Source organism: Melospiza melodia, chromosome 2, assembly GCF_035770615.1.
Source record: "Melospiza melodia melodia isolate bMelMel2 chromosome 2, bMelMel2.pri, whole genome shotgun sequence".
Taxonomy (NCBI): Eukaryota; Metazoa; Chordata; class Aves; order Passeriformes; family Passerellidae; genus Melospiza; species Melospiza melodia.
Genome location: NC_086195.1, coordinates 64,581,219 through 64,598,307, shown reverse-complemented (window position 1 = coordinate 64,598,307; position 17,089 = coordinate 64,581,219). Strand labels below are relative to the sequence as shown.

The following is a 17,089-nucleotide window of genomic DNA, read 5'->3' as shown; positions in this document are numbered from 1 at the left end:
TTAGGTCCAAGGAGAGAAGCAGAATTCTGCTCTGCACCCATTTGTTATCACTCCTTCTAGCCACACAGGAGACCACTTTGGAGAAAGTGATGTCTTCAGGGTAATATTTATGTAAGTCCACTTCTCTACAATTGCACTGTGTCTCTTAAAATTTTCAAGAGAACCAATTAGTGATAATGAAAGGGAGAATTTTAGGCAAAAAGTAGGACAGAATGCCAGGTGCACTGGGCAATAGATGTAGCATGATAAACTTGTGTAGACTGTTTAAAGAAAGGAGTAAAAAAGGAAAATAGGAAGTGTAAGAAAATAAAAAGTAGGAAAATCAAACCAAGGATGAAAATAAATAAACACATAACTCAGAGTCAGGGTCAAAAGTATCCACTTGAGAGACAGGGAAGAGAATCGAACCTGTCGTGGATGAGAAGCAAAGGGAACCAGAATGTGTTTCTGTAAAATTGTGTTTGTTGGGACCTTTTCTGTGCTCCATAAACTATAAACCCAAGGGCTTACTAAATGTGGAGAGACTTTCTGGAGATCTTTCATCCACTTTGCACGTCATTATTTTCTCACACCACAAGTAAAACCATTGGTAGTTCAGTGGAAGTTCACACAGGACTAAATGAAGAACTCAGTCATACATTTCATGTATAAATGTTTCCTGCACAGATGTAGGAAAATGCAGTCTAAAGTAGAGGAGCAATACTTTAAGTTTGGATGCAGAAGAACTGAGATACCTGAAAATAATCGAAAAAATATTTTGTGGTTTTCCTAGTAGAAAGACTTTGTTCTGAAGCATTTTGTTCTGTGCTTTGTAATCTATTTTTCATATCAAGAAAGATTCAAGTGAAGCTGCTCAAGAGCAATATGAAAAACATGTTTAGGTTTTATTGCTAACTATGTGTTGAAACTCTGTGAGACAAGACCATGTCACTTACATATAAAGGAGGGAGATAAATGTAGCCTGTTAATTGTCCCCGTCAGTTCCCATTCCTTCAGACAGTCTGCAAAATGAAAGCATGCTTTTACTCCTGGATGAAGCCTTTTCATAGGCAGAGGCACAAGCCCTGGGAGAATGCTCTCAAGCAACACCAAGCTACAGAGACCAACACCAGCCCATAGTAAGCAAATGACTCTCATTGCAAACCAAAAATTGCAAACTGTGAGCTGGAGGTTTGCTTGTCATCCTGGGGATAGAAGAGAGAACGAGTAGAAAAGAAAGCAGCATGAACATGGCCGTGACACTACCAAGTGAAAAATTACTGCATTTAAAGTCAATCAATAAATGTGTTACCTTTTTGAGTATAAGAAAAAAATCTTGGTATTATAAATTGAGCAATAATGGATACACTGAGAGGTGATTGGACTATCACATAGAAAAAACAATGGCAAAGGAAGGATGTGGTCTGTGGTTGTGTCATGGTTTAGCCCCAGCCAGCATCAAGCCCCACAGCTGCTTGCTCACTCCCCACCAGCAGGACTGGAGAGAGAATCGGAAAAGCACAAGTGAAACACTCGTGGCTTGAGATAAAGACAGTTTAAGAGGTAAAGCAAAAACTGTGCACACGAGCAAATGACAACAAGGAATTCATTCTCCTTTTGCCATGGACGGGCAGGTGTTCAGCCATTCCCAGGAAGGCAGCACCCCGTCACACATAACGGTGCTTGGGAAGACAAACACCATCTCTCCAAACACCTTTCTCTTCCTTCTTCTTCCCCCTACTTGCCTCTTTCACATACTGAACGTGACACCATGGGATATGGAATATTCCTTGGATCATTTGGGATCAGCTCTCCCTGCTGTCCCTCCTCCCAGGTTCCCATGCACCACCAGCCTTCTTGCCAGCATGGGGGTATGAGAAGCAGAAAAGTCCTTGAATGTCATGTAAGCACTGCTCAGCAATAACAAAAACATTTCTCTCTTGCCAACAGTATTTGCAGAACAAGCCCGAACTCTACTCCACAGTAACCTCTTTCAAGGAAATTAACTTGAACCACCGTCCAACAGTACCACGGTCCAAACCAGCACAGGTAATCATGGCAGTCATTCCTGGTTGACAAAATGAGGGGGTGGAGTCATGGGTGGGATTGTTTTTGTACCAGGTTATATCATTGTGGCACGGTGGGGGGGGGACCACGATGATACATTCCCCAGGAAGCCTTTACAAAAACCCAAGGGTGCATGAGCCTTGTGGCAGAGCATGTGAAGGCAGCTGCACAGAATCCTGCAGCAGAGCAGGCATGTTCTGCCTTGGTTTCTCTAACCAGACCTTCTGTGCTGGGACTTACTTTCATCATCTGAGAACTGAGCCTGCCCTCCGTGGCAAGCCAGCTAGGAAATTCTGAGATATCGAAATTCATTTTCACCAAACCAAACTGTGACTAGAGATGCACCTAAGGCCTATCAAAGGCTGCAAAACTGGAATTACTGTTGTTTCCAGATTAACCAATGTTTGCAATGGATGACAAAATGGTTCTTTCTTAAAGTGATACAAGTATTACGGAAAGAATTCTGACATATAGCAGGTATCTCTCAGAGGCACTACATGAAATGTGTTGAGGTTTTCTCTCTGAAATAATCCTCCAAGATCTGCTGACTGCCTCATGCCTGTGAGAACAAAGTTTGCCTGTAATCCCCATCCCCACTGTCTCACTGCAGTTCTTCCTAATGGCTATGAAGGTTTTGTGTGGGACCAGTCAACAGATTCTTCTGGGCCCTCCTTGTGTGGATTATTTTAACCTATCAGAAAACTGAAGGGGATCCTGAAAGACTATCCAAGACAGCTGGCCTGCCATGGAAGGGGAAACAAAGGGATTTGTTTTAGTTCCCTGCCAAAGGTGAACCAGCTCAAATAAAGAATGGGTGATGTTTGGGATTCCAAGAACAATAACAGTTTCCAAAGCTTGTGCTTATAGAAAGGCAGGTGCAGTGCATCCCTTCTCTTAGCTTATGATACATCACTTTGTCACTGTGAGCAGTGCTGATATGCGTTTTGGCAGAGGCACAAAACTTACAGTAATAGGTAAGAACTTTTTGTTTCCTCTTTTAAATCACATCAAATGCCATGTCTTCTCTTTAGAGAACATCATCATTAACCTCCCTAACATTATTAAACTGGTGTGTGTTAGTAACCCTGTCTACTTCAGGGAATAGTATAAGTTGGGTCCTCTAGGTAGGGACTCCTTTTCATTTTGGAGAATGGAATGAATGTGTTTTCAGTAAAGAAAAAACTGTCCCTAAAAAGAATGAGGATAAGGAATGAGAGAAATAATGTATGCATGACACAAAAACATTGTCCTAATGAATCAACACATACAAAAATTTTCCACCAAAAGTATGGCTACTCTCTATAATGCTGGTTCTGTTGGGGCTAGAGATGATTAAGGACAAGTGAGTGAAAAGCTGTCCATCTGTCTGGAAAGAACTGACTTACAGTTACACTTTGAAGGGGTCTAGGAAACAAAGTCAAGACGATACAAGCCTCAATTACCTTGGATCTTCCCAGGGTGAATTAAAGAATGTGCTGTCTTAGATAACCATGGAAAACAAGTGTGCTAGCATTTTTAATTTATAAAAAAGAAGGCACTAGTATATACCGTACTATATAATAAGCAATACTAAAATCTCTCTGCAGCTTGTAAAGTCCTTATTGTTATAGAAAATAGCTCTCCACAGCACAGCCAGTTTCTTTCCACTGTACAGGCTTGCCTGGATGGGGATACAAAGATCACAGAGGACAATGATCTTGCTATTTCAGAATAGATGTTAAACAGCCACTGAAAACCACAGAAAACTAATATGTGGTTCATTTCAAAGAGGAAGAGATCTTAGGGAATGTTGACATCTGGGAAATATTTTCTAATATTTTAATATGACACCTAGATAAATAGAGAAATATCATCCAAAGAAATGGTGGAACCTCCAACAACTGATTGAGCCTGAAGCAGAAGGGCTCTGGACAGGGTATTTCTGATCTTGGTATCAGCTGTTTAGACACAGATTTGGTGGTTTTCCTTACGGACCTGTTTTCTAGGAGATCTGAGATAAATGTACTCCGTATTTCTTCTTTTGCTGGTACCACATGAGGGGAGGGTTAGTCCACAGGCTTGGCTTAGAGATCTGAGAGTAGAGGAGAGGTTTTTCTGCAGCTGCAAAATGGTGTGAATAATAATAGACTGTTCTTTGGCAGTGGGACAAAACTTACGGTCATAGGTAAGTCCGATCTCTGTGATCTATGTGATACTGCTTTAGGGGACAAGAACATTCTTAATTAAAAGCTTACTAATGATAATTTTTCATGCAGCCATGAGAACAAGATTAATGCTTTATTGGTTGCTTATTAAAATGAGATGTGCCGTTATGGAAACATAGAATTTACAGGCACCAATGCTGAGGTCCTTGTGTCTGCAGCCTTTGTCTTTCATTTCTGGGAACTTCATGCAGGGAGAAGGGAATAAATAATTTAATTTTCACCCATCTTTCAAGGAAATATTATAGAGGTTAGGAATGAAAAATGTTCCTGCAGGTCCTCAGGTTTTTTCAGTTTATCTGTATAATGATCCAAAGCAGCATTTTGGAGGTAGAATCTGGATTCTCTTGTGGGCTGAACCATGGAGGGAAGGAGTAATCTTGCTGGCACTTTACTTGCCTCTCCACAGATGGTTTGCAGGCTGTCTATAGTTGCTCTGGGATGCTGGGTTCTGCAAACAATCCTTCTCACAACTTCTACAACTCAGCAAGGACAGTATTATTTTCTCTCAGCATACTTTTTTTCCTCTATTCTTTTTCTTTTTCCCCATTTTCTTTCTCTATTTTCTCCCATTCCAGAAAGGATTTAACATCACCTATATTGGGGCATGTTGGAATCACAGGGCAAAGTAATTTTTCCATCTGCTGCTTCCCCATCTGATAGCAAACTGTAGAAATCCTCCCTGGTGCCTGCTCCTTTAAACAGTACCATTTTAAGGAGCTATGTGGCTGGCAGGAAGAGCATAATGACACTGGGGGTTACAGCCTGACTTTGTACAGCTGTGCAAACCAGCAGCTTCACTTTGGAGTCGGCACTGTGCTCAGAGTCATAGGTAAGGAGCTGTTGTTAACCCAAGTGCTCACTTTGGAGGACACTTGAAAATTGCCCTTGTGTTCATGGTATGTAGCATTTACACGGATGATTTAAAAATGAGAGAAGGAGTGAAAGATAAGAAGAAATTATAAAATTGACCTTGCGGTGATGGGAATGGAAGAACTATGATACTTTTTGTCTGGGGTGGGTGAAATCTGTGTGACAGGGAATGAGTTTTATGCATGGAAGTTATCAAATGTTCGGTCAGTGTCTCCTATGAGCAGAAAGAAGACCAGAACACAAGGGGCTGCTGATCAGACTTTTTTTTCTATTTCTTGCTCTAATGCCTTTATTCCATTTCAAGCATGCTAACTTTCTCATTTTCTTTGTCTTTCCAGTAGTTTCACTACTTTTATCTTTCTTTGTTTCTTTCTGTCTCTTTCCACCTACCTTCAATTTTTAGTTGTTCCTTTCTTTCTTTAGCCTATTAAATTTCTCCTTTTTCTTTTTCCATCCTATCTGTTTCCATCTCTTCACTCATTAGCCTTTAGGGCTATGAGCCAAAGAATTTGTCAGAGATACTTCTAGGATAGGAAAAAAAGTCATAACACCAAGTGTTGGCAGGGAGAAGTAGGAGCGATCAAGCTCTCTTCATACCCACGAAAAGGAAAGCAGAGCAGTGCTAAACCCTCTAGGGAGTTACCTCTATTTAATATCCAGGTCATCTAAAGTCTGTAAAAGCTCATACAGAAGCAGCCTGGGAATCTTAGCAGAGCAAGCTCTGCTGGTCACAATTAAGGCATCATTTGAATGCAAACACCAGGGCTTAGGGGACAAGATCTCTGCAAGATATTAATTTCTGCTCATTCTGCTCCCTCGCTCCCTCTGCAAAGGACAGAGTGCTCAGGAAGAACGTCCACAATTCACTGTGCCTTCATACAAAAAAACCAATCCAGAGTAATAATTTTCTCTTTGGCTCCATTGTTTTGCCTACATTCCTTTTTCCTGCAGCACTCACAGACCTCATGGGTTTCTCATGCAGGATGGGTCAAAAAGGCATTTTGATTTAGTATATGGAAACCCCTCCTGCCTTTTAGGGTCACTGCATGACTTCTGAGTAACTTCGCATGTCTGCCTTGAACATCCTTCTGACTGAACTCTGTTCTCAGTTATCATGCAAGTAGGTATTAAACACTTTAGGACAGGGAAACACATTTGATTTGCAAGTCTAGGGAATCTTGCAATATTCTCGTAAGGTGTGTAGCCTAGGATCAGAGCTTCTCATACCTACAATAACCTAAAAATTAAATGACATAAAATCATGTTTAAGGTTCTTAAAAATGGATTGGTTAAAACCCAAGGCAAAACCCATCCCTGGCAGATTCATGTTACCTGCCTCAATTGTTTTTCACTTCAGACAGTGAGAAAGATCAACTCCTTCCTTGATTCCTTCCTTCCTTGCAGCTCATCTCATAGATGGGGGGCCAAGTAGGGTATCCCATGCCAGTACAATTCTGAACACTGCAACGACCATCATGTGTTAACTCCTTCTCCAGGAATGCAACCCAGTTTGCTAAAGATGTTTGTGTCTTATAAAAGACTCCCTTAACTTTAAATACAATATTACAAATACAGGCCTTACTTACAGCAAAAGTGGGGACTTTTCTGCCCATCTGTTTGCTCAGTTTCTTTGTGGATTTGTATTCTTCTGGTAACAGACCATAAAAGAATTTCATGTGCTTGTGCATTTCTGTGGCCAGACCCTTGAAAATTGTGTGTGATGAGCGAAAAGAAATCCTTCCACTGTCCTGGTGTGTCATATCCAGTAGACATAAATTGTCCAATAGACCGCAGTTAAAAGGCCAGGTATTTCAGGAGTAACACAGCACAAACTCAGGACCATTTCCAGGGGGTTCTGATTGAACAGAGGGATGGAGGATCTGGACCATGTTGCTTTGTGTTTCAGGCAAGAATGATGAAATCATACCTCCAGCCGTGGCCATCTTTTCCCCATCAAAGCAGGAGATCCAGCAGAAGAGCAAGGCCACGCTGGTGTGCCTGGCCTCTGGTTTCTACCCTGACCACCTGACTCTGGTCTGGAGCGTGAATGGTGTGAAAAGGACCGAAGGGGTGGGGACAGATGAGTACTCCACACAGAATGGGAGCACCTACTCGCTGACCAGCCGACTGAGGATGCCAGCCTGGGAGTGGTTCAACCCTCTGAATCGCTTTGAGTGTGTTGCCAATTTTTTTCAGAATGGAACAACAGCATCAATAAACAAATTTATCCATGGTGATGCTGGTGAGTAAAGAAACATCTCTTACCATGCTGTATCAGATAGAAATCACAAATCAAAAGAGCAAGTGTTGTGATATGAGCCACATCTATAGGTAGCTTCCATACAAGGTGTTCTTCTGGCACAATTACAGACCTAAAGATCTGGGTATTAGCATATGTCTCTTCCCATTCCTGGGCCTTTGTCCCTGGGTTACCATTCTACATCTAGGGTTTCTTCAGGCTTTCCACTGAGAAATCTCTGTAATAGAATAAATTGAACAATATCATAAAACACCTACTTTCAGTAGGAAGAATGAGGCAGTGTTTGATAAACTGAAACTTCTAAAATCTGTATTCTGTTTGCTCTGAAGAGAAACGTGACTTTCTGCTCCTTTTTGTCTTTCAGGTTGTGCACTCACCGAAGGTACGTGTGGCTTCTCACGTAAAGGGAATTTTGCGTCTTCTCTCAGGCTGTTATCAGTGTGTATTTTAATGCCAGTTTTACTGACATTATGTACAACGTGTGGGAGATATCTGCTGTATGAATAGCTTCTACTATCTCCTGTAAGTGATTTGCATGTGATATTAAAAAAAAAAACAAAAACAAAAGAAAAGGAACAAGAGTTTTTTGGAGGGCTGTTTATACATATTGTATGTAACTCAGCTTTGGTGTTTCGCTCTCCCCTATGATTCGATTTTGAAAATTGATGGAGTCATGGTGCCTTCCTGTAGATTGTAATTTACTCTTTGTCATCACCTCCAGTCCTTGAAACTGGCTTCCATTGAATATTCTTGCTCAGCCAGGAAAGAAATGATCCATACTTACCCAAGTGATTCTGACATCAAGATTCAGGATGTAATATTCTGACTATTTCTCAGTATCAAACTGAGAACAATTCCCATGACGAGTCGCATTCTGCTCCTCACGTCTGTCATGTATGGAGGATATCCATACTACAAATTACATTCCTTTACACTTTATGTACAAATTTGCACACTCCTGTTTTTCAAGAACTTCCTGAATGCTTCAGGAATCTTAAGGATGAACCAAGACAGATCTTGTATCTCAATTCTATGGTAGCCCCTTAAGAGTGAAAAATCTTCAAGAATAAAACCTCTAGAAGGCATGTTATTCTGGGCTTTGTGAAACTTTCCTGATACATCAGCAGCACTCATAATGCCACTGACAATAATGAGACAGAATAAAACATTGGTATCTTTTGATTCAGACTCCTTTGCGTTCCTAACTGGGATCTCAGATGAGCAGCCCAGTTCATCAGTAGGTGTGGAACTCAGTACTTTCCCAGAATAAAGCCAATCTCTGTCTTTCCTAGACTTGCTTTCTCTTTTGGCTCTTTGAGTCACTGTGTTCTGTCCCTTCCCAGGTTCTCTGGTGCCAAAAGAGCCACTCATTTGCCTCTAGTTCCTTTATGTTGCTTAGCTAAAGATTTCAAGGGTTCTCATTTGATGAAAGCTCCATTACAGCCAGCATCTTGTAATGATGAAAATGGAATACACAAATAGAAATGGTGTTTGACTTGCAGAGTCGTACTTGCGGTATGGAAATTCCCTGAAGCTCACTTACCTCATCCTCTGTGGCAAAGCCTTGGTCTATGCAGTTTTGGTGAGTGGTCTGGTGTGGACAGCCAAGGTAAGTCAGAGTGGCCCAGGAAGGCTGGGCTTTTACTCACTAGTCAAGGATCAGTGGATGCAGGCTAAACCTGTTCTCAGAGGTGTGGCTGTTCTGCAGGTGCTCTGCCAGGCTTTGTGCAGTTCAGCCTGAAAAATCACAAATGATGGGATTTCTCTTTCTGTTTTTCCAGAACTCAAATGAAATCAATGCTGTCTAGCAGAGGAATTCCTTCTCACAATCCTCTTTAAATTCATGAAAAAGATGAGAATTAAGGACAAGTTGCCCAGAAAGTAAATGAGGGAAAGATCAGATATATCATGCAGTTGTGTAACCATTGTACAGCTTACAGCTCCAGAGAAAATAGCAGGCAGTTTTTTGAAGTGATGCAGGGCATAAAATGTGGTCAAATGTTTACAAAGATTTATAATGAATAGTGGGATCAGTCTGAAGAAATGGGATAAATTAAACAATCTACCAGGAAATGTTTTTTATTAGTGAGTTTTTCCTACGGCAGAAACATCCATGCAGTGAGAGCAGCAGAAGTCTCTGCACTTGACCCTTTAAAAGCAGAAGAGGGAGATGTATTTGAAACATGACCTGGTAGAGTTGAGGGCAAGGATGCCAATCATCTCAGTTATTCTTTTTTTGGTCCTTTTGCAAGGATATACTGGAGGGGGTAGATTTGCCCATTTCTGCATCATAATCCTAGAATCACAGAATGGTTTGTGCTAGAAAGAACATTTAGAGATTATCTACTTCCCTCCCCACTCTGAAATGGGCAGGGATATCCTTCATTGGACCAGGTTGCTCAAAGCCCCATGCAACCAGGCCTCAAACACTTCCAGGGGTGGGACGTCCACAGCTTCTCTGGGAAACCTGTTCCACTGTCTCAGCACCCTCCGCAGAACAAATGTCTTCCTTTAATCTGAAGCTACCCTGTATCAGTTTAAATCCAGGGCTCTTCATCCCATCACTGCAGGCCTTGGCAAAACATCTGTTTTTCATATAAGCCCCCCACTGCTGTATCTGGGAAGGCCCCAGGCCGGCCTGTCCAGAGGCTTTTCTGCTCCAGTCTCAAGAAGGGTTGTTCTCTCAGCCTGTCTCCATACCCTGAGCCCCTGTGACTGGCTTTTGTGGGCCTCCTTGGGACCTGCTCTGTCATGGCCATGAGTTTCCTGTGCTGGGGCCTCCAGAGCTGGACACAGAACTGCAGGTGGGATTGGTGGGGGCTCACATGGGCCCGCTCTCTGAGTCTGCCCAGGTCCCTGTGGTTGGCATCCCTTCCCTCAAACACACCAAGGGCCACACAGCTCCGTGTCAGCTGTGAACTTGCTGAGGGTGCCCTTGCTCCATGTGTCAATGAGACACTGATGAGAGTTGAAAAAATGCTTTTGGCCCCAGTACAGACCTCTGAGGGAAACGGTTTGTGGCTGACTGCCACTTGAACACTCAGCCATGGATGGTAACTCTTTGGGCAAGGTCATGCAGCCAATTTCTCTATTTGTTTCCGTTGGTTGGTGTATGTTGTTGTCTTCTCTGCTGTTTTACAGTTCTTCTAATTTTATCCCATTTTGTTTTCAATTAGACCGGTGTCAAGTTATCTAGAGAATAAATGAAGAGCCCTTGTCATCACATCAGCAGGAACATGACAAGTTTGCTACCTTTCCATAGCAAAATATCTAAGCTTCTACGAACTTCTGAATATAATTTTTTTGTAATTGTCTGTTGCCATCCTGTTCTTCACTATTTTGTAATCACTGCTGAGCTTTCCCTGTACTTCCATATCGTAATGTATCATATTTTCTTGTAACATATCTTTAAAAGTAACACCTTCTTAATGCTCAGAGGGTGGGAACTCATCTCCTTGATTTAGGAATAAAGGTTTTGCTTCTTTTCCCTTGAAAAGCCCGAGTCGTTGCTTTTAAATTTGGTCTTCTGTAGTTATAGTGTCCTACCACACAACTTTCAATGATGAATAGTGCCATAAGCAACTCTCATTAAAGATCATTCACTGACAATCCCTGTAGAAATAACTTATCTGTTAGGGGAACAGCAGAGACTCATCCACTACTCACACTGTGCACCAACAAGTGGAGCAGGGCTGTGGGCTTTGGAGTCTTGCCCTCGCCAGGGGCTGCTTTGGAGCCAGAAGAGCTGCATAATTCAAAGGTAGTAGAGAAGAAAACAGCACTCCAGCCAGATGAGAAGTGACATTCTCTAGGGAGAGGCATGGGAGCTGCTTCTTCTCTCTCTTCGTTCTTTTGTGAGATTAGCTTGGTGAAGACACCAGACTCACTGTGGCAGTGAAGAAAAATTTGGTGAAGAGATGAAAATTCACCTGACACTTAATGTGTTTGTTTCAAAAGGATCTGATGACAGACTTGAGAGGAATCTGTCATAACTCTTTTCATGTCATTAAAGAAAAAAGCTGCATCTTAGTGCCCGAGGGCAGATGGGTATAAAGCTGTAAAATGCAGTTGTTTTTCCTGCTCTGTGTTTGACACTCCTCTAATCTCCTCAAAACACTTCAGAAGAGGAGAAAATATCCTACTGAACCAAGGGATTTATTTGGTGTTCTGTTTATATGGAGAACAGAAATAACTTAAGTAGTCTCATGGCTGCTTGAAACAAAACAGAGAGCTGTTTCCTGAAAAAAACTTTTCACAAAAATGCTTCATGGGTTCTTACATTCACAAGATGTGAACTACCTGGTCTAGGGAAAGGTGTCCCCTTTGGAGAAGAAAGGAAAGGAACAGCTCTCAGCAAGTGGGAATCACGAGAAGGTTGTACAAAGGGGCACATTTCAGGGGATACAACAAAGATAAGCAAACAGAGACATCTTTTGATTCTGATGATGGGTTCTTTTCCCAAGAAACCCCGTTGTTCATGCCCTATGAAGTTAGATTAGATTGAAGCACAGCAGAATGGAGTATCAACAAAAAATAATTCCAGCTCAGCCTGGAACACATTAAGATGAATATAATTTATTAGGACATTTGGTGAAAATGACTGCATTTATCAGGGTTGTCAGAAGAATCCCCAGATTAATCTTGTCCTCACACACACAGACTTTCAGAATGGTCATGGTAGAACTTGCTCAAAGTGAACACAGGACAAACTTGGGCATAGGCATTTTTGGAGCACACGAGCTATGGTGTGAAGCAGGGACATAACTAAGAGGTTCTATGTAAGAAAAGAATTTGTCAAATGACAGAGACTTCCCTTTAGACTCTGGAATAAGAAGAATGTTCCCACACTGAATTCATATCTGTCATTCTCTGGAAATGGAGACCAAGGTCAGCAATCCAATCCTGTTCTTTTCCAAGCTTGCTACAAGCCTTGAAATTCTCATTCCCAAACACTTCTGCTATTATACAGGTGATTGTGCAGAGAGAGCACTTTAAAAGAGAGACACATACATATCTGGGCTCATATAATGTCTCCTTTTTTCTTTTCTTTCTATTGAACTGAAGTATGTTTAAAGGAAAGCTTTTGTCCATCAAGCTCTTTTTCAAGATTGTTTTCTACAGAGGATATTTGTGATGGGGTTGATGCTTAGGTCCAAGGAGAGAAGCAGAATTCTGCTCTGCACCCATTTGTTATCACTCCTTCTAGCCACACAGGAGACCGCTTTGGAGAAAGTGATGTCTTCAGGGTGATATTTATGTAAGTCCACTTCTCTACAATTACACTGTGTCTCTTACAATCTTCAAGAGAACCAGCTAGTGAGAATGAAGAGGAGAATTTTAGGCAAAAAGAGGGACAGAATGCCAGGTGCACTGAGCAATAGATTTAGCATGATAAACTTGCATAGACTGTTTAAAGAAAGGAGTAAAAAGAAAATTAGGAAGAGTAAGAAAATAAATACTAAGAAAATCAAACCAAGGATGAAAATAAATAAACACATAACTCAGAGACAGGGCAAATGAGTACAATTGAGAGATAGCCAAAAGAATCGAACCTGTCGTGGATGAGAAGCAAAGGGAACCAGAATGTGTTTCTGTAAAACTGTGTTTGTTGGGACCTTTTCTGCACTCCATAAACTATAAACCCAAGGGCTTACTAAATGTGGAGAGACTTTCTGCAGCTCTTTCATCCGCTTTGCACCTCATTATTTTCTCACACCTCGAGTAAAACCATTGGTAGTTCAGTGGAAGCTCACACAGGACTGTATGTATGAATTATGCAGTCTAAGGTAGAGGAGCACTTGTCAAGCTTTCAAAGCCGAAGACCTCAGAATGTACTAATCAGTCAGAAGAAGTAGGAGGCTTAGAGCAGAGGTCCTAATAGGTGTTTCTGTCTAACAGAGAGTCAACAGCAGAGGAAATTGTCTCTCAAGGCCTCAGAAGAAAATTGTACCTCAGAATGAGAGCAGGTGATGTGCCAAAATGTGCTGGAAAATATCTCTTTAAGGGAACAGCAGTTAAATTTTACCAAAACAGGATGCGGTTTGACATTTACTCAGAAAACCATTTTGATAACATATCAGCCTCTCTTAGCACAACAGCACCCCAGCTTCTCAGGACAATACACAGGATGTGGCTTTCTGTTCACCATTTTACAGCTGGGCAGAAAAAGTGACACATAAACGGTCTCATGAAAGCTCTTGGGTTTTTTGCCTCCAGTTATCACACAATCTTCTTGTTGCTCAAGTTGGCAGATGGGTCCTGCATGTGCAGCTGCTCTTTCTGTTGTGCAACATACAAAAACAAAAAAAAGATTTGTGGTTTTGGAGGAGTTGCTGACCTGCTTTTATAAAATAAAAAACCTCTAATGCTTTTTCTACACATCTCAAATCAGCAAATCAATATAACAAAGATCATACACTTGTAGCAAAATTGATGGGCAGGGACTTCTGGAAGTGTCTCTATACAAATTCCTGTTCAAAACAGGGCTAACTCAATGTTGCTCAGAGCTTTGTCCAGGTAATTTCTGAATATCTTCAAGGACAGAGATTTGACAAATTGTCCAAGAAACATTTTCCAGCGTGGAAGCATCATCAACAGAAAGTACTTTTTAATAAGCCTAATCAGAGTTTATCTTGCTGCAGCTTGTTCCCACTTGATTCAGCTGTGGCCCTCTAAGACTACAACTCTGGTTAGGCATTTGAAGTCATGCAATTACTAATCTTTTAGTCTTCTTCTCTCCATGATGAACAAAATCAATTCCTTCAACCTCTCTTATTTTCTGCCCCAGTCTCTTGATCGTCTTAGTGACTGACCCTCTGCTGCACTCTACAGTTTTTGATATCTCTGCTGCAGTGGGGCTGGGACATGGCAGGAATGTGTGTAGACTAGAGAGCTGGTATTCCAGATGTAGTCTCAAGGGTGTTGCAATATGTTAACTGCACCCTTGCTAATGCAACTAAAAATGCAACTAGCTCTCATTGCTGAAAGGGCTTGCTGCCTATTCATGTTTAATTACTGTTCTGCAAGGTGGTTCTCCTAGCCAGTCAGCTGATATTTAAAGGATTCACATAAAAGTTCTTTTGCCTTTTCTCCAGGGATGTGCCTGTAGTCCAATAATTCCCATTCCAATGAAGAAACTCTGCACAATAATCACAAGTTGAAAATTTCCTTTGAAGATCAGTATGGTTATCCTGCATGCATGGTAATAGTCCTTTGCCCTACAACATTTAAATATAATCTAACATAGTTCAGACCAGGATAAAAATAATATCACAGTGTGCATGCTGTGTCTAATTATGGAATCTTCCCATTCTACATCCTTTATTTAAAACTTTCCAAAACTGGAAACACATTATTATTATAATTATTACTATTATTCTTTATTTCAGAACTAGCAAATTTTGCAGGTGCCTTTTATACATCACAAGAACCTTGCTTAGTGCTTTTTTTTTGCTTTAGAACAATTTAAGACAATTTGTTACATTATCACCATGAAAGGCTTACACCAATGAGTATCTCAGGCTATGACTAATCCCACTGCATCAATTACACTGTCTGGGAGAATGGTGGTGATGGAAGAACACTGGTAAGTCTTTTTGTGTGGCATGAAAGAGTCTTCGTGGCAAACCAGAAATATCCTGTCAGGGAGAGGTTATGCAGTATATAAATTTACATTCACATCCTGTTTTTTCATCCCTCTCTATTTTTTTGTCTTCAAAATATGGATGCTCTGTGAAGCAGTGTTCCTATCAGGACCTTGCTCACACTCAGAAAGATCTATAAGGCCTTGAGAAACATCACAAAGTTGCCTTGGATAAAAAACACCCTCAGAACTCAGCCACAGAGAGAAGGAATCAACCAGATTAATACTGAATATTGCTGCTTATTCAGTTGTGTATAAAGAGATAGATGGGACACACACAGTGGTATGGGATTCACTATGCAGCCAGAAGTAAGCTCCATAGTCAGAACAATTTCTGAAAAAATGAAAATCTACATGTTATGTTTTCTTGAATGTGAATTGATTCCAAGTTGGAATACTTTGACTACCTGCCTTCCCACTTTATACCCTCCATATACATACAGCTTTTCAGGATTTTGTCCATGCACTTGCAAGCCATAGTAATGACTCCTCTTTTGTAATTTTAACCCAGTCTGTTGTATATTAGTTCTGTAGAGATTCTATTCCTTCATCATCTTTTGTTCAGACTCCTTTTCGTCACCATTGGAAATAGTAATTCTACAGTTTTCTTGTGATTAGGGTAACTTTTCCAAGCACAGTGAAAAACATTGTGGTTCAGGAAGGAATGAGAGTGCACATAGAAGTCACTATCTCTAAAGTATTTCAGACTTGTGTATGTCAGGCAACTGTTCTGTGTCAGGTATGAAAATGTCTTAATGGACAATAACTTGTGGTTGTATCAACTAGAATTTACATTTTCTTTATTTTACATCTGTATTTGCTTAACCATCTTTATTGTTCTGATAAGGTGGAGGATAAATGGCTGATCGGGAAAGAGGAGTTCAGCAATTAGCCTGCACTTCAAATACCTATTTTGCCTATGTCTTATTTCTGCCTACTCTTGTTCCACCTTCTCAGTAACATCTGGTTTGTGAGTAGATGATTGCCCTACACTCCTTTTCCTGTGCTGAGAGCGGCTCCCTTCGGACGGAAGGTGCTGAAAGGGGAGAGGTTTATGTAAAGAAAGCAAGTGACTTTGAAGTGTTGTGTCCAAACTACTGGCACAGAAATAGAGGGCTGAGTGGTTCAACTTCACAGACAAAATATCCAAATAGAATTCGGCAAGGTTTGGCCGGTTAGCTTGGAATCCAGCCTTAATGTCACCCTCTTCCTTTAGAGTTGTACCATAGGAATAATAAATCAATTGCATCGCCTTCCCTGGCTGCTGCAGATACCAGTACATAGAATCGTGATTATCATTTTGACTGCATTTCAGAGTAACTTTCTCATCTTCTCTCACCACAAGACTTGGGGTTTGGGTGATTTCGGCTCCTGTAAAACAGAACAAAATGAAAACACAGTAAAACAAACAAGCCATATTCTCCCAGCATCAGAACAGATATTATGGCTCTACTGATTCCTTACTTGTTCCAAAGAAGTACATTGCCACCAACAGAGCTGTCCACATCCTCACTTCTGCCTCGGGAGTCAGTGACCCTACCCCATATGACTTATATAGATCTGTTTCACCTGCTTCCCCTAAACCAACAGCGGATATCTCTGTAACAGCTACATCCACGCTGAAAAACAAGCTCCTTCCTGCAAGATTTCAAGCAAACACTTTATTTATTTGAAGTGCATGTGTTGAAAACACACAGAAAATTTCAAACTGACTCATCTGGAAGCTTTTCATACTCTACCAAAGACAGCTGTGGTTTTATTTATCCTTGCGTGGTTTTTTTACCTTTTGATATTTTGTTTCCAGAATAAACCAGAAAATGTTTAGAACAACCAAATAATGTGGTTTCATTTTGTACTGGTGACTGATGGATCTTTTCTTTCAGGAAAAATACACTATCTGTGCTTAGACCTTAATATTTTTTTCTTCTTTCTCCACCTGTTAGAACAAGCATGCATGATATTATTTTGAGAAGAGCTTTATATGGGACCCTGTTGCAGCCTTAGCACAAAGCAAAAAAAAAGGAAAACTGGATTATTCCTAAAGTAAATATCTAACAATTTCTTGGC

The 17,089-nt window shown here is 40.9% G+C and overlaps 1 gene segment (V, D, J or C); it reads left to right on the top strand.

The window, feature by feature from the left end:
- Positions 1-2,959: 2,959 nt before the first annotated feature.
- LOC134414268 (T cell receptor beta chain MC.7.G5-like) lies at positions 2,960-10,856 on the top strand. The segment is given in 5 exon segments: positions 2,960-3,020; positions 7,027-7,362; positions 7,745-7,762; positions 8,883-8,989; positions 10,557-10,856. Coding segments are annotated over 5 exon segments (525 nt in total).
- Positions 10,857-17,089: the final 6,233 nt, after the last annotated feature.